Source organism: Pelmatolapia mariae, linkage group LG15, assembly GCF_036321145.2.
Source record: "Pelmatolapia mariae isolate MD_Pm_ZW linkage group LG15, Pm_UMD_F_2, whole genome shotgun sequence".
NCBI classification, from domain to species: domain Eukaryota; kingdom Metazoa; phylum Chordata; class Actinopteri; order Cichliformes; family Cichlidae; genus Pelmatolapia; species Pelmatolapia mariae.
The window spans coordinates 26,387,000-26,410,021 of NC_086240.1; the positions used below are offsets into that span (position 1 = coordinate 26,387,000).

At 41.4% G+C, this 23,022-nt stretch overlaps 1 protein-coding gene across 2 annotated transcripts in view; it reads right to left on the reverse strand.

The window, feature by feature from the left end:
• Window positions 1-13: 13 nt before the first annotated feature.
• The window catches only part of LOC134642646 (titin-like), a 58,242-nt gene continuing 35,233 nt past the window's right edge, over window positions 14-23,022 (reverse strand). For both annotated transcript variants that reach the window (XM_063494531.1, XM_063494530.1), the window contains 4 exons: window positions 19,811-20,030; window positions 17,298-17,505; window positions 5,845-5,927; window positions 14-3,897 (listed from right to left, as the gene is read on the reverse strand). In XM_063494531.1, the coding sequence (XP_063350601.1) occupies window positions 5,888-5,927; window positions 17,298-17,505; window positions 19,811-20,030 (468 nt within the window). In that variant the 3' untranslated portion in view covers window positions 14-3,897; window positions 5,845-5,887. The remainder of the gene's footprint in view (window positions 3,898-5,844; window positions 5,928-17,297; window positions 17,506-19,810; window positions 20,031-23,022) is intronic.

A 23,022-nucleotide genomic window follows, 5' to 3' on the forward strand; every position in this document is an offset into this window, starting at 1 on the left:
AATGCTTTCAAAATGAAGAAGATGGAGTTTTATTCAACACAGTTTTGTATTTTCAACTACTGATTGTGAAACTCAACACATACATAATATTTTAAGACTTTAAATAAGAAAAGTCCACATTACAGTCATTGGGGGAGGCTTCCCTCCCCACACAAGCAGCAATAAACATCAGTAGATGCATTGATTTGAGACAAAAACAGCGAACAGTATTTACATTAATAAGACGACAGCATTTGGGAAGTTTAAGTATTGGTTTGATCTGTGACATGATCCATGCGAGTAAGATTAACCCTGAGAAAGGTAAGATTTGATCTTACTACCTACGACTTTAATGGAAGATCATTTGACTCCACAGAATTCATTTACAAGTATAACGCCATATAAATAAAACTAAAAACAAAAAGCTTCTTTTGTTCTGTTGTTTTCCGTTTCTAACACAATGAAAAATGTGTCCCGAGCCTCTCAGCAGGAAGGGATTTACAGGGCCCGCTCACCAGTTTTATGGTGTGTTCGCATCAAACATGAATACCGTTGCACTGGAATGCTTGTTATTGTTAATTATTGTTATCCATGCATTTTTTTAACCAAAAAATGCAAATAATTTGTTCTTTAAAATGCCAAATTACAGTTATTTGCTTGCATTGCTGAGCAGAATGACGAACTGAATGTTCTGTTTGATTCATTTCTGGCTTTTCAGAATAGAACTGCATGGCGGCTTACCTTTGGGCAAAACCACATCAGTTTTCAGTTTGACTAATAAATCATATAATTTTTAGTTTTAAGCAAATATTTCTGACACATTTCCAAAATATTTGTTTTCCTGTACCCAGTGTAATAAGCATTTATATATATATATACATTTTGTGTTGATGTCAATCAGAATCCCGTTTTTTTTTCTACATAATATTAGCTTACATGCTAGCGTGGACAAATTGCTGGGTCCTAGGGTTTACTTGTTTTTAGACAAACATTAACACTGCTGACTGTTCACTTTTTTTTGCAAAGGCAAATCTACGACAACTTCATTTACTCCAAGCTCTTAACTTTTTTTTCTCGTCTGTGTAAAAGTGAATTTGAACTGTATAGCTCCAGCTGCCCTGAAACAACATCAGAATTGAGAGTTTAACTCACGTAAACTGACCACGACCAGTTCATGTTGGTGCAAATTTGCACCATAATATAGACTAACATAAGTAAATGCATCACGCAAAACATTTTGTTTTAACAAATCAGAACTGGGATGTGTTATAAAATTAGTAAAGAGAAAGTTTATAACTGGCGTCCTGTTTAACTGTCTAATAACTAAAAGTTCATCCATGCTTTCTAACCAAACAACGACAAATAATCCTAATCCAAAGGATATATTACTAGCTTTGTTGCTGCAACATGGTTTTCAGCTAGCTCAATTTACTAACTCTTTGCAGTGCAGTTTATGTTTATGGCAACTACATCCACTTCTAAGCCTCTAAACTGACTCAAATGTACATTTCACAGGTGTGCAAGTCGCACCTTTGATGGTATGCGGTACTTGAGTTCAAATTAATCCCCTCAATGGAATTTAGGGGGGTTTTGCGTATTGCTTGACTTCCTGTGTAATAGCAGCAGAATGTAAATAAAAATTACAGAAATATCACAAACAATGTAGGGAACAATTAGATAACACCAAGAGTTATACGTTAAACGTTTCTAGTTCACGGTGTCTGTCAGAGCATGTAAGAGCTAATATTACATTAGGGATAGTTAATGCATGTACACAAAGGATAAATCCATGAATCCATGTTGCGTATATTTAGAACTTTGAGAGATATACGTACTATCATGGGTGAACAATAAAAACGTTGGTTATCCTCTGACAGTTCCTCTAGCGCCACCATCTAATTTGATCAGGTGGTGGCGCTAGAGGAATTCTCTCCCAGCTCTGCTGTAAAATGTTAGTATGCTAGCATGCAAATGTTAGAAACGTATTCAATAAAGCTGGCACTATGTTAGCATTCAGCCACCCACTAATGGTGCCACCTTTGAACAGTTATTGTAGCCGTCAACAACTGCACTGCATCTCAAATTGTGTACTTTACACTTTTGCTGTCAAATTGTTGTCAGCGACCATAGTAACGGTAGTGGTCACTATCATAATAGGGATAGTGAAATTAAAACAGTCCAAAGGTTGAGAATGCTCAGTACTTTTCAGTAGTCGCCATGTTAGCTAGGTAGCATAAAAGACGGAACCACAAACTCATGCCAAAGTTGTTAACTAGCTAAAAGCACCATATTTTTATTGGGCCTTTATGCTAAATGGCTTGTGGTATTGTTTTATGTTTAGGTGTGTTGAATTGTTTCTGTCACTGTTAAATGTATTGTTAGAAGACTAAAAAGTTTTACATTTTAGCAGTTAGCATTACAGTCACAACCAAAAACTGCAAACAAGAAACAAACACTAAGTACTGTGTTTGATTTATGACTACCATGCCGAAAACACAATCGCATACATAGTGCTACATGAAAAACTCTGTGGGTCTTGTTAAAGGTTTATTTTTTGACGCCTGAAAAAATGTCTTTGGTTAACTGTGGTTTTGTTATAGAAGGGTTTGGGTTAGGGGTTAGGTCAAGGAAGTGGGTGGATTTTTATTTAGGTTTTGTTGTAACTGTAGACTTAATGTTTAATACTAGCAGCTAGCACACAGTGAGTGTAATGTTCAGTTTGTGACAACACATTTAAAAGATAATAGCTTTTCATTTCTAAACGATCTGCTTATTTAACAGGGCTGAAACAAAATCAAACCCTAACCATTGATGGGTCACCTGATTTCATGTTTTGTTCTACATCATAAAATAGATACAACTATTCTGTAATCACCCGAACTCCTGAATTTTGAAGCCACTACATGTGCCAGAGAAGGTGTGATGGTAATCCTCAACATTTTCACGGCGAAGACAGGAACTCCGTAATTCTACAACAGTGGTGTAGTTCGTCAGCAGTTTGTTAGTGTTTCATTAAAGTGTAAATCATCTTGCAAAAGAAAACATGGAAGTATTCCCACAGCTTAATTTCTGCAGTAACATCCAAGAAAAACCCTGTGGATACATCTTAAAGGATCCAGGTGTTAACATCAAGGTTGGCCAATGCATTCATTTTTTACTAACGCGGAGTCTTGAGCAACCAGTATTAGCTCAGCACTGCACCATAGCTAGCCATAGTTTAAAGCTCTAGATTCCCAACCTTGGGATTAAGACGAGACCACAAAACATTACAAAAATTAAATATGGGGCATAATAAATCTAATAAGGGATGAGAGAAAGAATAAATACTGGATATTTTAACCTCATTAAGCATCCAAATGTCCTTTGAATCAAACTTGATAGAAAAGTAATAACTTTTTTATCACTACTGCATCTTCACTCGATATACATATAAGGTTCAGGTGTACAATAGGAAGTTAAAGAACATCTCTATTATTTATCTAGAAAATATCATCTGAACATCATAAAATTATGCTGGTATGAAACAAATTGCTACCCACCACTCGAGACCTTTTTTTTTTTTTTTTAAATTGCATTAACATCTGGGGGAACCATCAGATTACTTCCTAATCATGTCATGTGACACACAGCCTACAGACATACAGAGTCAGCAGACATATATAAAAGCAGTCCAGGGTCAATCGATATCAACCCGATCTGTGCTGAGCTCCTCTTCATCATCAGCCGCAGACGACGGCTTTCTGACATTTTTAAAATGGCCTAAACGTTTGTTTTCCCCGATGGCCGATTGCCCTCTTGTATGAAGCTCAGAGCGCTGGGGAGTGTAGAAGCCAGTGGTTTGTCCCGAAACCTCCTCAGCTCTGCATCAACTTGAATTTAAACCGAGTGACTGAATGAGGCCGTGATGAGTCCGAGTTCCTGTTTCAAAGAGACAAGAAACAAGATCGGTGTTTTACATGTCAGTCATTGAGCAGCCTTTGGGGAATTAAAGCTTTGACACCACAGCCAGAAAAAATGTATAACAATAAATAGGTAAATTTATGCTTTACATAACAAATTACTGATTACTTTTTACTGTTGTAAATCTTGAAACAGTTTTTCTTTCCATATCAGGACATCTACCCTCAAACTTTCCCAGATTAGGACCAGTTTTACCCTACACTGTTAACGAGCCCTGTAGATTACCACACGATGGGCTTTCTTAATTGCCTTTAATGGCTTGATTTGTTTACCCAATGGTTTTAATTGCTTCTTAATGGCTTCATTTGTTTTAATATTTTTGCAGCACTTTGGTCGATGTGACATATCAATAAACTCTCTCGACTTGTGGTCCAGTGTTTACAAAATCCACAAACTTACACGGTCAAAGAAGGGAGATTTATTAGCTGTCCCTATCATTGCTGTAGCTTAATGTCCCCTGTAATTATTCATGTGGGTTTGGGAGAGCTCCAGACACCAAGATGTATTCAGTGCAGGTTTTGTTTTCAATATTCATGGAACTCAAAGCCAAGTCTCAGCGTTGAGTTTTCTGGTCATTCAGTTGTGGTTTCTTCTCCGCTAATATTACAGAAAATTGGTACTTTCATTATTTATATGAAATAAACAGCAGTGGTAAGTTTAAGTTTCAGGGGAGAAAAACTGGAGCTACATTACACTACCAGGCTTTTTTATTTATTTTGAGATTTCATATAAATAAAACTGAAATCAACAGATTACAAAAGTATTTAAGAATAGCATTTAATTAAGTTAATTGAGCAGTTAAGTGGGCAGCACGGTGGCACGGTGGTTAGCACTGTTGCCGCACAGCAAGAAGGTCCTGAGTTCAATTCCTACATCAGGCCGGGGTCTTTCTGTGTGGAGTTTGCATGTTCTCCCCGTGTGTGGGTTCTCTCCGGGTACTCCGGCTTCCTCCCACCGTCCAAAGACATGCAGCTTGTGGGGATAGGTTAATTGGATAATCCAAATTATCACTAGGTGTGGATGTGCGAATGGTTGTCTGTCCTTGTGTGTTGGCCCTGCGACAGACTGGCGACCTGTCCAGGGTGTACCCCGCCTCTCGCCCCATGACAGCTGGGATAGGCTCCAGCGCGAATGGATGGATGGAGCAGTTAAGTACATCCACTTCCAGAGCCCTGTAAAATAAATATTTTTCCAGTAACTGTGGATCCAAAATGCTGCTTTCTGCCCTCAAACTTCTCCGGTGTTGCAGATAATCTCAGCAGTAAACTCCTCAGCCTTTTCAAGTGTTCGGAATCTCTTTCTAAACGTACACGGAGTGATGCAGGAGCCGGCACAGCAGAACAAAGACTTTAAGGCGCGTGACCCTGGTGGAGGCTGCAAGCCGCTGTCGTGGTTTATCTTCCTCTGAAAGCCTTTCAGAGATGCGGTTTGCAGGGTTTTTCTTGTTGAGGGGAGATGCTCTGAAATTACCTCGCAGCTTTGTGGCAACTCAGACCACGAAAGAGGATCAGAGAGGAGGTGAAAGGTGGGCTCAGGACAGTTTGTACTAAACAGCAGCGTTAGGTCAGGGTTTAGTCGTCCTCCTTTGGGAGGTTTAATTACTCACTGGTCATCTGCCTAAACACACAGCAGCTTTAAACCAATCGGGGGTTCAGACTAGCAGGACAGATTATCTTACTGTGATTATTTTATCGTGCTGTAAAGGCGTACACAGGTGTTCGTGTTTGGGTTTAGAGCTAATCTCACTGGGAGGAGGAGGAGGGAGGTCTCTGCATCATCTGATAACACTACCACTTCTTAATCAGCTCCACTTTACACAATGAAGCCCTGCTGAGTGTGCATCATGTTCTCTCCTGGCTGCACCACACGAGTCTACATGAAGGACACAAACCAGCCCCCTCTTACCTGTGGTGGTGTTCTCAGGTGCCGTCCGATCCTTTATATTCTCTTAACTGGATAGGCCTGGGAGGGAAAAGCCGTCTTTGTGTCTGCAGAGAAAAGAAAAAGCGGAGAAAAATGAGGTGGGCAGGTATGAAACTGCAGCTACAGCAACTCTGCACATGCACCAAAATCAGCCTCTGTCCTGAAGCCACAGATATCAGAGAAGATCTGCAAATACTGCAAATGTTCAAAAGACCTGCGGAGAAAAGAGAAAAAAAAAATCACCTGGACTGTCAGCAGATTACACCAAACTGACTATTTATTTAACTCCTGTGAGAAGCACCTCGAGCCTGAAAATGACTGATTTACAACTTTCCACTCCGGTTTATCTGCATGTAATCAAACAGTCCCTCCTTCACAGCTGAGGCGCAAATGAGCGGACACTCAGCTCCTGCGAGTACAAAGCTTCAGACATGCAATGTTTTTATTTTCAACCGCAGAACATCCATTTCATTTAATGACCAGCTCAGCTGTTAATCAAACTGAGCGTGTCTCTCTCTGGAGTCTGATTTGGTTTTATAGCTACTTAGATCAAACATGAAGCTTGATTTGAAGTAAAAACTCTCACTTCTCTTTTACTCCATTTAGGCAGCATCATCCAAGGGCAGCATACAGCCATTTGATACACATTTAAGTCATAATCTAATGAATTTGTTAGGATTTCTAAGTTTTTATTACTATGCTGTGCAAATTAAACATTTCCATCTGAAATATTAAGTTCATGCTGTGGAGTCCATTGAATCTTGTTGTTAACTGATGACATATAAATCCTGCTTCCAGTCCAAACTCCTACTCCGTTCATTAAGGCTGTTGTCTTTATAACGCATTTTAATGCTTAATATTTTATTATATTTAATCTGAACACGTTTTAATCCCTCAGTCAGACCACGGTGTATTCCGGTTTGGACCCAGAAATGGTTAATGACGCCTCAGGCACAAAGTCCAAGGGACTGGCCCAGTCGTTGTAGGAGGCTGGTTGCAAAGAGACATACTGTGCTGCAACGAAAACCTCTCTGTGACTGCTTGGGTGGGCAGTAGATGGCTGTGGTCACTCATAGTTTGCATGGAAAACGCAGACTTGTCTGCAAACACTAGCTAACTGCTCTCAAAGTGTAAGTAACACTTGGAAAATTAAGACATAAAGATGAAGCAGAAAATGCTCTCCTTCAAAGTGAAACTTTGGAATGCATTGGCTGTAGTGGTGAGGCACAACTTTTATTTTGAAGGCCAATGTTCCCCATCCAGTTTTCACAGTTTACTACTTAACATTATTCGTTTGCATTAGAGCCCTCTTGCAGTAAAAGAGAAAATATATAAAATACATAAATAAATACATCCATCAATAAACCAGGGTGGCATATTAATGCCTAAAACACAGGAAATATTTCTGTCTTTGCAACTTGGCAAGTGTTTGCAGAAGTCAGCGTATTTCATGGAAACTGTGGACAACTGTGGTAATCTGCGAGCGACCAAACCAATCACAAGGTAGTTTCTGATGCAGCACCGTATCTTAGCAACCAATTTCACCTAGCAACTGCCAGCAACTATTTGCCAACCAGTCAGGGAATAAAACTTTTTAGCAACCATCAGTGACCAGGGTTCACTGGTCTCTAGGCTTGTGTGACTGGACCTTTGTTAAAGTCACGTGAATAGTGGTCTAGTTAGTGGACAGCAAAACCCAAATATACACTGGTCTTGCAGTTGCACAGTAGCATCATATTGCAGGATAATGGCTTGTACACAGTGTGTACGTGTGAGCTGTTTCTGAGGTTGCACAGAGGTACTCTCATCTTAAACTAAAGAACTAATTACACTGAGTTTCTTTATGATCTTTCTTCATTCTGTTCTGGTTCCAATATCAAAGAGCACTTGTATCATGTTGCTGTTAAATTGCTGTTTGGCAGCAACAACGTCACTATTTCTGGATTTCTATTTCAAATCTGGTTCTGGCAGGACTCTGAATGTAAACCGTTAATGTGAATTTCTCTGCATTTAAGCGGCATCAGATTAGCAGTTTTCACTGATTTACCGTATTGTTGCAAACAGAGTGCACATAATTGCCAAATTTATCCAATTCAATGTAGACTGATGGACTGACTGAGTTTCCATTTTAACACCAGTTGAAAATGGCTGCGAGAGGCTGCAGACTTCATCTCCGTCTTCTGTCGTCTCTAACCACTGAAACATTAGCTTCAGTAATTTGATGGAGAACAGAAATGGAAAATATTTCAATTAAAAAAAATCACAGTTCTGAAAGAAACAAAATGATTTGTTTCAACATCTTGAAGTGTACACGAAACACTATGTGGATTTACACTTTGAAGCCCTGCTCAGGAAATGTAAATACATGTAACTCTGTCTGTGAAGCTGAAGTTAAGAACTCTGTCCTTAAAGTTATATCCATCCATCCATCCATCCATTTTCTTCCGCTTATCCAGGGCCGGGTCGCGGGGGTAGCAGCCCAAGCAGAGAAGCCCAGACCTCCCTCTCCCCAGCCACCTCCTCCAGCTTATCCGGGGGAACACCAAGGCGTTCCCAGGCCAGCCGAGAGATATAATCTCTCCAGCGTGTCCTGGGTCTGCCCCGGGGCCTCCTCCCGGTGGGACATGCCCAGAAAACCTCGCCCAGGGGGCAACCTTGTCAGATGCCCGAACCACCTCAACTGGCTCCTTTCGATGTAGAGGAGCAGCTGCTCTACTCTGAGCCCCTCCTGAATGGCCAAACTTCTCACCCCATCTCTAAGGGAGAGGCCAGCCACCCTTCGGAGGAAGCCCATTTCCGCCGCTTGTATTCGCGATCTTGTTCTTTCAGTCACTACCCACAGCTCGTGACCATAGGTGAGGGTAGGGGCGTAGATCGATCAGTAAATCGAGAGCTTCACTTTTACGCTCAGCTCTCTCTTCACCACAACAGACCGGTACAGCGTCCGCATCACTGCAGCCGCTGCACCAATCCGTCTGTTGATCTCCCGTTCCCTTCTCCCATCACTTGTGAACAAGACCCCGAGATACTTAAACTCCTCCACTTGGGGCAGGGTCTCGTCCCTGACCCGGAGTGGGCACTCCACCCTTTTTTAAAGTTATAGTTTTTGATTTTTAAGTACAGAATGTCACCGGGTTGGTTTGTTAGTAGGTTCCGCTCAGAGCCATTTAATGGACTATTAACTGAATAAGACTCAAAGGCTCCGAATGTGTAATTTTCATGAACTTCAACATTGTTCTCATCTGTAAAATGCTTTACAAACCTGAACATTACAACTAACAGGTGGATTTTTAGTGTAGCTAGCCAAACAACGAGGAATCTCTTACTGCTAAAGAGATAGAGAGTGAAAGTGTAAAGAATATCTTTGGTTTGTTAACATAAAACTCATTGTTACACCCAGGAGCAACACAAAGGTGATCCCCTTGGACTGAGTTTAGGTTTAGTCCCTCATTTTCCTCTGAGTTATCGGTTCTGTCGCTAGTTAGCTAACATAAACTAATTTAAGTCTATTAGCCGCAAATCTCAAAGCTAACCTGGAGAGACAAATCAATCAATAACCTTTTTATTTAGCAAAAACTTCTTTTTTTTTAATGCATGAACCAATATTAGGATCTGTTTTCGTAAGCCCTTCATCAACTCAGCATGTCATCTGTAGAGAACCCACCAACACAGGAACCACAAAGAAAGGCAACCGGCAGGATTTAAAGTGAGATCTTTCTTACTATGAAGCGACAGCTCTCCTTTGCTCCATTACTTCCTCTAATGTCCATTTAAGGCTCGCTCCAGAAAGGAGTCAGTCCCCATAGACTTTGATGTCAAAATGTCTAACGTTAGAGCAGAAATAAATGCATTTAGAGCCTGCTACAAAAAACGGTTTGGGCCTCTGTGCATAATTATCCATTTTAACTACAGAAATTACACACAGGCTGATGCTCTGCAACACAAACTGTCTTATTTTTAGTGCTCCAAAGTCATTCTTTTTTAAACTGTGCAATTCAAATAACTTCACAATATCTGCTTTAAAACACTACATTAGCATTTATTTGTGCCAGGTTGGTAGGTAAAGTCACCCAGTGTGAGTTTGCAGCAGATAAAAACGCATTACTGAGGAAAAACATTTTTGAAATATCAACTGAAGATTCACCCTGCGTGGAACTAAAACCTCCACCTTCCCCAGCTTCACCCTTTAAACCACATATTAGAAAACCACACATGGTTTTACGCCTAGACACTAAAACCAGTCTGTTACACCTGCACTCACCCGGGCAAACACCCAACTAAAACAAGTCTGAGCCAGCCAGCAAGCAGGATTAAAGAAACGTGACCTGGAGTATCAGGGCCACATGGAGAGCAAGGTGCCAAAGAAAACCTGCACAGCTTTGTAGGAAAAAGAAATGGGACTCCTCGGAGTCGTTCCCCGTGTGCCTTTTTGGGGAGTCTTTTCATTAGAAAGCGTTTAACTTACACAAAACGATTTCACTGCTGCCAGCTCGCTGTGCTGTCAGGCAGCCAAACGAGATTAAAAGGAATGTGCAGCACCGCGGTATTAACCTGCCGGGTGGTGTTCGGTGTCTACGGCTGTTTTTGGTTTCTTTGTCCTCTCTCGGCCGGTCTGGACGCTGGATTAGACCTAACAGGGTTCAGTGTTAATGAAATGTGGCAAATCTAAGTCGACCGCCACCCCCTCAATCCCCCAAGACGGAAGAAGCGTTTCGGGAGGAAACCAGCAGCGGTTTCTTTCTGCTGCTCCTGCGTGTCGGGCCAATCAAATATTCATGTTAAACAAAACCACAAACCGCAGCTCCGGTTCAGGGAAAAATCACGTCCGTGTCCTCGGCTCCGAATGCAAATGAAGACATTCGGGTTATCGACTAAATGTCAGAAAATCAGATGTCAGACTTTGCTTCAGGTGCACGTCTTTCTGCACTTCACCTGTCATTTGTGGCCACGAGCATTCAAGCCTGAACTGCATTTACTATGTTTACTTATTTATAAAATGCAGAAATATCACATTTATCCAATTACTACTGCTGCTTCACTCTTTCCTAGAAGCCGTTGGCAATTACAGAACAAATACCCCTGGTTGTGGATCACTGGGCTAAGATGCTGACCGTGTATTTGTGTGTCCCTGGAAACCATCTCTCCTCCTCCTCCTCACATTTCCTCTAATCTCTCTGCTGTCCGCTGCCTACAAAGAGACAAGAAATCCCCCGAGATAATAAAGGAAATCAAAATAGTTTCCAAGCACCATCCAAATATAAATTCCTGTGCCCCCAAAAATGCTCTTTTTCTTGTGATTGATGAAACTTTTCATTATTCATATCCAGTTACTTGGTAAACATAGCCCTCCTCTCCTGCAGAGGTATGTGGGCCATCGCCATGAGTACCGTAGGTGCAGCTGTCTGCACGCTTTTGCTGTTTCTGATGGATTCGTAAAGAAAACGGGAATTTGTTTTGGAGCTGCTCTTTTGGGCTACTAATCCTAACCCACCCCATGCGTGCTGATCACGCCGTGGTCAGGAAGGTCGAAGAGTAAATGCAGAAATAAAAAAAGATCAAAAGAATGTAGAAAAATGTTGTCACTTGTTTTAAGTGCTGTGCAAAAGTCTTGAGCTGTTCAAGTTTGAAGCAAGAGAGCTGTTAACCATATCCTCCAAAAGCACCGTATTTACTTATTTATTTGTTTATTTGGTATTTTGAGAAACAAGAAACTACCAGATTTTGGTAACGACACTCTTCCGTTTTTAGTCTGAACCTCCAATTATGATATTCAAATTAGCTGCTGTGCTGTCCCTTATTTTCCTGCTGTAGGCTTTAACAACTGGGCTTCGTGTAGGTCAGGATTTTACAACAACGCTTAACAAGATGAATTCAAAGGAGATCACAAAGGATTAGCCCCTAATACACCACACTTCTTAGTTTTCTTGTGTTTTTCTCCAACGAACAATAAACGAAGTCTTCAGTCTAGAAGCTCAGAGCTGTGGATCTCCTGCCTGTTAATCTGTGGACACAGAAAATGTAACGATGGCGTTTTAATGAGTGTTTTACACTTTCGTGGTTTCTCTAATGTCTCACCACTGCAGATCCAGAAAATGAAGTTTGTGCTGTCTGACAGGTGAAACAATGCAGACCCAAAACTATCTGTGCAAAGGTTGAGCTGATGGAAAATCGACGTTTGAGCGCGAGAATCTCTGAGGTGCTGTGTGTCAGGAGGCGAGGTGCTGGCATGTAACGGTGCTGAAATGAGATTTTTCTGGTAGTTGAGCAGCAGTGACTCTCTGCAGGTAGTTAATAAAAGAAAAAAACGCTTTCTCTCTGTTAAAAATCAACTTAGCATTGATTTACAGTGGTGAGGGGCTGGATGATGGAGGGACGGATCAGACAGAGAGAAGGAGGATAAACGCCACAGCAGAACAGAAGACCACTAAAGGCTGTGCACAAAGATATTATTTCATACAAGCATGGTCAGTCTGAATTCAGAGGCACATTAAAGCTATTTGGGGCAATTTTTCCATCATTTGACCATTAAAGTGACAACAAACTGAAAAATATCAATCGCACAATCAATCCCTCAGTCACAAAGTGACAAAACCCACAAAAATAAACCGAAATATTAAATCAGTTTTCTTTGCAGCGTTGGATCTGTTTGTCCATCTCGTATCCATCTGTTTGATGAACCACATGTGCAAAGATTTTTCTTTTTTCTCTAACGGTTTTCAAAACCAGAAATAAGGAGCAGGGGTTACCAAAATCACTATCTCAGTTTTAAGCAACATTTTGCTATAAACCAAAGCATCAGACACAGTTAATCTTTAGGATGTTTACGGCACAAATATTGATAAAAGCGCAGAGAGCAGCTGCTGTTACTGAGTCTGTTTGTTTCAGCAGACAGATGTTTGGTGTTATTGGATTAAATACAATTAAAAATACCAAGCAGAGCGTCGTCAGATTTCCTTTAAAGTTTCCATAAGAGTTGAGAAAAAAGTCTTTCCAGCCATTATCTCACCCTGTCCGTCTCTAAATGTCTCAGATTTAAAACCGCCGCCGCTCCCTGCAGTGCAGTTTATTAACAGACCCGAGGATAACTTTTAATTCAGTTAAACGTTCATAATGTAATAAAAAATCTGCATGTGAGCTGACAGTTAATGAAACACGATATTAATGAAGCTTTTAAGTGCTTAAGGAATAGGCTGCTGTTCTTCAAAGGCGTCTGTGGACAGCCGACATCATCCTGCCACGATTTAAAACTTATCACAGCAGCTAACAGCTGGCGGTTACGCTTCAGATGTACTAAGTTTAACCACGCACCACAACTTTCAATGAAATGTACGTAGCACTTTCTATTTCCTACAGAGAAATTGCAAAGAAAGTCAAGGTGACAGTGAGTACAGTTTTCGTCATCATCAAAAGGCACCCAGAAACCGGGGCAAACTGACAGGATGAGGTCTGGCAGACCCAAAGCCACAGCTGAATCATGGGACAAGTTTCTGAGAGTTAACAGCTTGCCTGATAGGCGGCTAACAGGATAACAGCTTCAAGCACAGCTTAATAGTGGTCGTAGCAAGTCTCAGTTTCAACTGTGAAGAGAAGACTTCTTGCTGCAGGTTTTACAGGATGAGTTGCAGCAAGAAAGCCATCAGAATATTACAAAGAGGCTTGGCTGGGTCATGAAACGCTGCCATTGGACGACTGAAGACTGGAAGGAGGAATCAAAATTTGAAATGTTCGGTTTATAACGCAGGATCTTCCTACGCCGCCGAGTAGGTGAAAGGATGGTTTCACAGTGTGTGGCATTAACTGGCAAACATGGAGGAGGAAGTGTGATGGTCTGGGGCTGTTTTGCTGGATCCAGGTTGGGTGACTTGTACAGAGTGAGAGGCGCCATGAACCAAAACGGCTCCCACAGCATTCTGCAGCAGTATGCAATAGCCTCTGGTATGCACGTAGTTGGTCAAGGATTCATCCTACAGCAAGATAATGACCCAAGCCCAACCTATGCCAGAACTACCTCAGGAAAAAAGAACAAGATGGTAAGCTTGAAAACATGAAGTGGCCACAGTCTCCAGGCTGTAACCCTATCGAGCTGGTTTGGGATGAACTGGACAGAAGAGTGAAATCAAAGTAGCTGTTACACCACAAAGCGATCTTGATCCATTTCAGGTGTTTTAGTCCAAATCAAAGTGACAACAGGTGCTCTGGAGAGGCACGGCAACACAAACCCCCAAATAGGGAATGGTTCTGCAGGAGATGGACACGGACCGCCGCTCTCTCCTTATCGCTCCTTGCTAGTTCTGCTTTTTGTTAGTGTCCTTGTTGCTGTTTGTGGCAATGAGACTGTCTGAGCATGCTCCTGATTTCCTCCTCCCAGATTGGATCAGGAGCTCAGTGGGCTCCTGTATGGGCTCAAAATGTGGTCATAAATATTTTGTACTTGTAAATCAGTTTTGTACTTGTAAATCAGGATTTGTATGTGTAAAAAGAATTTGTGTGTGCGTAAAAAAGATTTGTATGTGTAAAAAGAATTTGTGTGTGCGTAAAAAAGATTTGTGTGTGGACTTAGCCAAAAAAACACCTGCAAGTTACAAGTACGAATTTTGACCCTATTTTTCTTCCTTTCATCTGATTGGTCAATGTCATGTCAATCACAAATGTAACAATCCAATCAGAGAACAGATGGGTTTGGCTGTCGGAGGGGCGCTTTTTTGAACTGCAGGTCCTTGAAGGGAATAAATGCCCTTTTACATGCCAACCCAAACTCGTTGGGTTGTTGTCGTTGCCAACCAAACTCGGACGACCACAGACTGTTTTCCTTCATGGTGATGAAGGAAAACAGTCTGTGGTCGTTCGAGTTTGGTGATTTTTGTGTCACAGGTTTACGTGCTTAATACAGGGACTTCCACAGCCTTTTCAACAGCGCTGCGGACCGCGGGGGGGGGGGGGGGGGGGGGGGGGGGGGGTAGTGTTTTGGAAATGACAGTCTTCACTACAAAGCTTTCTTTGTTATGAATTAGCATACATGTTTTTATTGAACATCTGAAGAACTAGCAAAACAAACTCTTGTAGAGGACATAAAGTCAGAGATAGAAACGACAAGGAGCAGGTGCATCTACTGCAGGTAGAGCTGCTGCAAAAACCCACAGAGCCCAGCAGCCAGCGCAACAAATTCTGGATCCTTTGCTTTTAGTTAGCATTAGCAGCACACGCTGCGTCCGATGTGAAAGGACCTTTATGCTGCGCACTGTGACTCACAGCAATGGTCCCGGGTCAGCCCTGACTTTGTGTTAAACTAATCCTAAAGTAATAATGGTATTTCTAACCACTGATATACCACAACTTTATCCTTTCAACAGCTGCTGAAAGTTAGGGGACCTAGCTTCTATCGGATAGTTATATAGAGATCCTGTTTTTTTGGCTAAGTCCACACACAAATTCTTTTTACACATACAAATCTTTTTTACACACACACAAATTCTTTTTACACATACAAATCCTGATTTACAAGTACGAAACTGATTTACAAGTACAAAATATTTATGACCACATTTTGAGCCCATACTCCTGGACAGTCTGAATCAGATAGACAGATAGGGATTGTTTTGGTTGTCTGTCCTATTGTGGCCTTTTTGTTTGTTTCTTAGGGGTTATTTAGGGCTATATTTGGGTGGCACAGTTGCCTAACAGCAAAAAGGTTCTGGATTTGAATCTGCTGAACTGCTGAGGCCTTTGTGGGAGGAGTTTGCATGCATACCAACCTAACCGAGTAACTTATTGGTAATTAAAGAGCTTCATGCGTTATAAAAAATATCCAAATGAAGTATGAAAATCTGTGTATGAGTATGACTCTGTGTCCCCTCCAGCCTCCACATGTGGACTTTTTCACTTTAAAAGATGAAAGTGTTCACTTTCTCTCCACAGACGCCTCACCTTACCCTTCTCCCTGTGACAGGCTATAAGTGGTTAAACAATGGATGTTTACTAATCAGATTTCATATTTATTCTATTTTAGTGACACAGTTTACGATTGAGGTGATTGCTAACACTATTGTGTTTGTTTAATTCCTGTCTCATATTTTATTGGGTATAGGTTGGCTTCAGTCCTCTGTTTTGCATGCTTAAGGTTACCCTGGGTTAACCCCAAGCTGAGGTTGTTAAAAAGTACCTGAATAACTTTCTACTTTTAACAGAGAAAGTTAAAGAAGGCTGCAGAGAACAGCTTAAACTCGAGGCATCACGACCCTTTACAAAAAGAATGATTCCACTTAAAAAAAGAAAGCAGAAAATCACATTATACACTGGCAGGCTCCAGCTCCCTCTGATAAAAATTATACATCTGTAATGAAAATTATGACTCTCGGTTTGAATCCAGCGGCTCAAAGAATGGCAGCTCAGTCTGAGTGAGGATAAGACAGGCACACATAATCACTCTGAAATGATTGTTCCCACATTCCTGCAGCCAGGACTTTGAAATGACTGAACCCTGACTTTCCCGCTGTACCTGTTTGCAAACCTGGGTCCTGAAATTTAAATTCTGCCTCACCATCACTCCAAAACTGAAACACGTGCTGCCCATGGTCTGTGTTCCTGTTCTGTTGTTCAGCTGAATGTCGTAAAAATCGTATTTTTAACAGTCAAATCAGTCGTGAAGGTCAGCGTTTACAAAACTGGAGCTGGTTTTAACTTTAACGGCCCTTTAATGACTTCTCAGCTGAACTGCGGTGACCTTTTTATGTTCAGTTTGTCCAAATCCACTCAGAAATCACAATTCAGCTCCTACACATCACGCAGTGGCCACTGCACTGGCTATCAATGAAATTTGCCCTCCATGAATCGACTCCAGACCCTCTCAAATAATCTGCCAACCTGCACAAGTTCAGCAATCGACCGTTTGAAATCCTATTTAACACTCGTCCTGTTTTCATTCGCTGAGTCTGAGATGTCTTGTCCACCGTAAATGTTTCTCCCTGTTTTTTCAGTTGCTTGTTTTTATTTGCAGTCTTTTTTTGTATTAAAACCTATTATTAGCTTTAACCTAAGGTTTTATTTGATTTCATTCATTTATTTGTTTACTTCAGTTTTGCTTAACTCCTTTTTTCTTGAAACAACCCCAGTCCTAAAATGTTTGGGACGCTGTTTCTGTTCCTGTGTTCTGTTACTTCCTGTCTTATTTTGAAAGTCCCTCATCTCATGTGCTTTTTGAGTTAACTCTTTGTCTCTAGAGTTCTGCATATCAGGTCCTAAATCTCCTTGATTCACAGTGTAATAAGTAATATGGAGGGACAGACTGAGACTGTCATTATATGCTGATGATGTGATTGTGTTTACTGTAAAATTATAGAAATAATAAATTTTGTGATTTCTGCTCTGTGTTCTTTGTAACACTTTATAGACCAAACTGTGGACTTGCTGATACACAGTCCGCATACATCGTCATTTACCTGCACACGGCTCCGTATCCGGGAACTATGCGGCACTCTCCTCCTTGGCAGTAGTTCGGCTGGAGGACACACAGGCTCTGGCAGGGCAGGCCGTCCACTGACACGAAGCCCAACTGGCACTGACACTCCGCCTCCTTCGTCCAGGCGTTCACCGCACAGCGAGAAAACTCACCGCAGGCCTGGAACTTGCAGGGATCGGCCTGATCAGCTGCAAGGAGAGGAAGGCAGAAAAACGTGGACACATATTAGTATTCAGGAGGAGTTTCCCGCGCCTTCCTCTAACCACCCTCCTCTCTCCGGGAGGTGCTGAGGAGTGTTTGATTTTAATGAGATCCTCTCCTCCTGCTCTGCACTGAAATGTAAGGTTTAGCCCGAGGTGTGGACAGTCTCCGAGACTAAACGTCAGATTCACTCCGGGGAAATTAGCATGTGTGCAGGGTGTCACGGATGAGAAGTACGTCATGTTGTGAAGCCACAGCACGTGGTCAGTATCTGTAATCCAAACATACATCAGCAAGTATGTGTGTTTGAATCAGGGCTTCTGCTGGGGGTCTACAGCCTTCGTGTCCTGGAGAGTTCCTGTTTATTTATACTGTATATTTATCAGTGTATGCCAGCTGGAACAGAAACAGCTGCTTTTACATCATGACTTGGAATAAATAGCCATATTTAATTTGTGTATGTAAAATGTCCCTCTTACTACTTTTCTTAGACTGTGTAACTGGCAGATTTGAGGAATCTATCAAACATATCGCTGCACAGTTTTTGGGAGATTGATTGTAACCCTCAAATCAACTACAAGAGAATTTAAGCATTTACCTGTGTTTTTACAGTGTATGTAGCGCTTTATAGCCTCTTTTAGTTCAAAATCTAGTCTTTCCAGCCACTTTATTAGGTACCCCTTGCTGGGGAACACTCCTCAGAGATGTTGGTCCATACTGATGTGATAAAAATCACACAGCTTCTGCAGCTTTGTTCACAACAAACACGAGTGTTTTAGCGAAAACCTGATTCCCAATCAGGATTTTGCTGAAACACACACACGCTCGCCTCGAGACAGAAGATGTTGCAGCAGCACTTTTCCTCTCTGCAGCTCACTTCTCATCTTCATCACCATTATTCGGGCCCTATAATGTTCTCTACGATCCCACCGTGTGCCGTTGGATTTGACATATAGACCTAATTACTGAGTCTGTTTGAATGTTTGTGATCTCTGCTCCCTGCCTCAGACTCATCTGTGGAGAATATTACAGCACAAAGCTTTTAGAGTGTGAACTGCATACAGAGGAGCGCTGCTGATACAACAAATGTGAATTATTCTAAGATGCCTGTCTATATCTCATACATAAAAAGAAATCCTGACATCATAAAACACCACCGCACTGCAGCTAACAAAAGAAAAGGCATGTTGGCTTTTTAATCTTTCATGTTAAGGAATAAAAACACCATCGCATGCAAAAAGGACTAGATATTCAGTTGAACAACAGTAGAATCAGCACTGAGCCAGAGCTTGCTTTAATCACTGCTAACATCGGCCAAAACAAACTGTCTTGCTGTGTTATATTACTCTATTTTATAAACTGCTACGGACTCGTTGAGGCATGCACTCCACTCTACTCCTGAAGGTGCGCTGAGGGATCTACACCAAGATGTAAGTGACAGATCCTTGAAGTCCTCTAAGCTGCGAGGTGGGGGCTCCATGGATTGGACTTGTTTGTCCAGAACATCCCACAGATGCTCGATTGGACTGAGATCTGAGAAATCTGGACCTCAAACACCTCAAACCGTTCCTGAACTATTTCTGGTTTGTGACACCTCGCATTATCCTGGTGAAAGACACAGCCATCAGGAAGTACTGTTTCCATGAAAGGGTGTACATGGTCTGCTACACCGCTAAGGTAGATGTTACATGTCAAAGTGACGTCCATGTGTATGGCAGGACCCAAGGTTTCCCAGAAGAACACGGTGGATGGGGTCAGTGTGGGAACCCTCACTGTCTGCAGTGCCAGATGTTCTGTGTATTCTGACATCTTTCTATCAGAACCAGCTTAAACGTTTTTTGCAATTTGAGCTAAAGTAGCCACACGGGCCAGGCTTTGTTCCCCACATGCATCAGTGAGCCTCAGCCGCCCATGACTACTGTTCGTTCCTTGGACCACTTTGATAGATACTGACCCCTGCATACCGGGAACACCCAACGAGAGCTGCAGGTGTAGAGACGCTCTGAACAGCTTGGCCCTTGTCAAACTGTGATGGCAATCCTTACACTCGCTCATTTTACCTGCTTCTAACAAATCAACTTTGAGAACAAAATGTTGACTTGCTGCCGCCCGCTAACAGGTGAAGAAATAATCACTGTTATTCACCTCACCTGTCACTGCTCACAATTTTAGGCCCGGCTGGTGTAAATGAGCAGCAGACCGGAGTTCACATTCAGACTCTGATCAGAAAGCACTTCGGTTCGGGGCAGAGAAAGCTCAGCATACCTGCAAACCCGGTAGCGTTTCGCGTACCTGGTTCGATGTCCAGAGAGTGGGTGTCAATCTGGATGTGCAGCTTCTTGGCGGCAGCGGTGCAAAACTCCTCCAGGATGCAGTGGACCGCCTCGGTGATGTTGTACGGCACCGACTTGGCGAACTTCATCTTGCTGTTGACGACCACGCTGCCCTTCCTGAAGTTGAGGATCTCCAGTTTTTTGAAGCCCGTCAGGTTGGCCTGCAGGAACGGCAGCAGCTGCAGAAGAAGAAGAAGCAGAGAGTGACGCGGCCTGAGAGGCCATAAGGGAGTCTGACTGTTTAATATAATTTGATATTAACAACCAAGTGCTGAGTTTTATTCATTGAAATGACTCATCTGTTGTACATGAGAAGCTGCACACACACACACACACACACACACACACACACACACACGCACGCACGCACGCACGCGCGCACACACACACACACACACACACACACACACACACACACACACACAAAGGAAAAATTACACATTTTCTCTGAGCTCTTTGGAGAATCTGCACAAAACAAAACTGAAGGAAAAACAGAAAAAAATAGATGTAAATATAGTTTGGGCCGATTAAACTGTCTCATCATGAATTCTGTCTAAACTGAGTGAATTCATAAATAAGTTGATGCCTCTCTGCTCTACTCACATCTTTTATGCCCATGAAGCCAAAGCCTTGGCTGAATTGATGCACCCAGTCTAATTTTATCCAGAGTTTTGTGTGAATGTCTGGAATTTCTTTCTACAAATCAATACATTCATCTACGTTTCCTCCTCCTGCTCGAGCAATTCTTGCAATGCCTGAACTCACACTGAAGATTTATATTGTAATTCAGAAGCTGCAAAGACTACAGAAGCCTTTTAAATCACACAAACATCTCTCTGAGGAAGAAACCATCCCACTGTTTGAGTCAATCCGCTGTCAGCAGACACAGAAAGGAGAGATTAAAGTCATAATTTTAAACTTTAATGTGATATGGATGAACTGTGTCTTTAAACCAGAAAGTAATCAGAGGATTTATCCAGGTTTTTTCTAGTTAAATCCCAGTTTTTGTGCCCCAAATTGATTGGCTTATTCTTCTTAATAGGATTACAGCCCTGTTCTTTTCTCCCTTCAGTTTAAGTCAGTACTTCTTCTTCAATCCCATTTATCTTCAATTCACTTTAAAGTCAATCCTTTGGTGCAATTAATTATAGAAATTACAGGTAAATTTTTACATGTAACATGTTTTATTCAATAACTTTGCATTAGTATGAACATCTGTACTGGAAGCCGTTTCCTCTCATGTATTTATTTGTAAAAGATCCGCAAAAAGCATCCACCTCATAAAAAGAGAACAAGGGCTTTCACCGCATTTAGCCTGACGAGCTGCTTTCCATCTGTTATCAACCAGACAGCGATCGCTTCTATTATTTATAGTACAGCTAACAAAGGCGGTGTTGAAGGGAGGCATATACTTGGAGCTGAATATCTTATTTGTTCACATCTTCGTTTCTGAGAACCTTTAGAAATGCAGTGACCTAAGTGTCTTCTGTTTGGTGTTGATCGCATTGCCTCAAAGAAAGGAACAGCCTGTTCTGTTTTCCTCCCCACACAGCAGATAGCCGAAGATTCTTCCTGTTAAAAGGGAGTTTTTCCTTCCTACTGTCATCAGTGATTTGGTGTTATATAATCAAACTGAATTGATTATCTATGCGGTGAGTTTACAAAGTTTACTTTAGTCATTATCAGTGATTCTAAATATTTTTCCTCATTCATTAATTTAAACTTTTTTTACAAATGTTTAAAATGTATTTTTATCATCATTATTATTATATCATAAATTTCAGTTTAAAACAAATATTTTTGAACCTTAACTTAAACCCATGAGAGAGAGACAAAACAAAACACAAGGTTTTACTCTTTAAAGTCGGGTTAAATCCCCACAAGTCCAGTTCACCGAACATGCTTGTTTCCTTCTTCATTACACAAATATTTATGGTCCTTTTTGCATGTGTGTGTAAAATGTGTCCGGAAATAATAAGTACATTTATAAGTGCCACTGATGTGATTATGCTGTTTACAGAGGAGATGCAGTAAAGCAGCGCACTTCGTTTCAGTCATCACTCCTCTTCATGTATTCCTCCTGTCATTGAGTTTTTTTGAGAGCATCCTCACCTTAAATGAGACATTGTGTCGACAAATTAGTATCTCTGAAAATGAAGTTCAACTCACACACACACGCACACGCACACACACGGTCTGCAGAGTCAAACTAAAAGAGAGAAAATTGAAACACTCGACAGTTTTGTTTCTCTAATTTGCATTGACCGGACATAATTACCTCTATTGATGCGGTTTAAACTGTTCAGCAGATGAAGAGTAAAATCTATTCAGAAAACGTGGGTCCCCAAAAGGATTTAAAGTGCTTTCTTTACCAGGCAGTATCTGTAGGCCTGAGTCTGTATTTCTATTCATGTGATAATTAATGCGTGTTGCAGGGCTTGAATTAATTTTTCACCGCCAGCAGCAGAGCGAGGACACAGAGGAGACGACTTAAAGGCTGCTGGTTCAATTCCTCGAGTTAAACACAAATAAAAAGCTTTTCTGTGTTTTTCAACTCATATATTACCCAGATGTCTCCATTTTCCTGCCTGCCTCTCTTTTAATTAGACGATATTGCTGATAATGCAAACTCAGCATTTCTGCAGTCTCACTGGTTTCCTTCCAAGTTTCCCAATTAAACAAAATAGAACGGTAACTCCAGTCTATTCACCTTTGCCACTCTTTCAAACATTGTAAACCACTGAAACTCATTAAAAGCCTCAGCTCGCAGGCTGCTCTTCCTATAAGGCTTTTATTGTGAAAAATCTGCAGGAAGTGCTTATTCATCGCTGAAAGGTATATCTATGAATGCTGAATATTTGAATAGTCACTCAAACTTATGTGAAATATTTGCACCTTTAGTTACACTGAGCCGTTTTTAGCTCTGGATTCTAATTGGCTGCTGCACAAACATCACTTGCTGCAGCTCCATATTAATATGTAAATGTCTCCAGGCTTGAACTCGATACTTTGAAACGTCGGTATGTAACGGTCACCAAAATGTGCATTTGCAGCAGGAATTAGTTTAGGGTAGAGTGTTAATCATTGATGGATCCAAATGAGAAAAATAAGAAAGGTAAAGAAAGATGTGAGCGCCCTGCAGAGAGTTAAGTTTGATAAAACTGTCTGAGT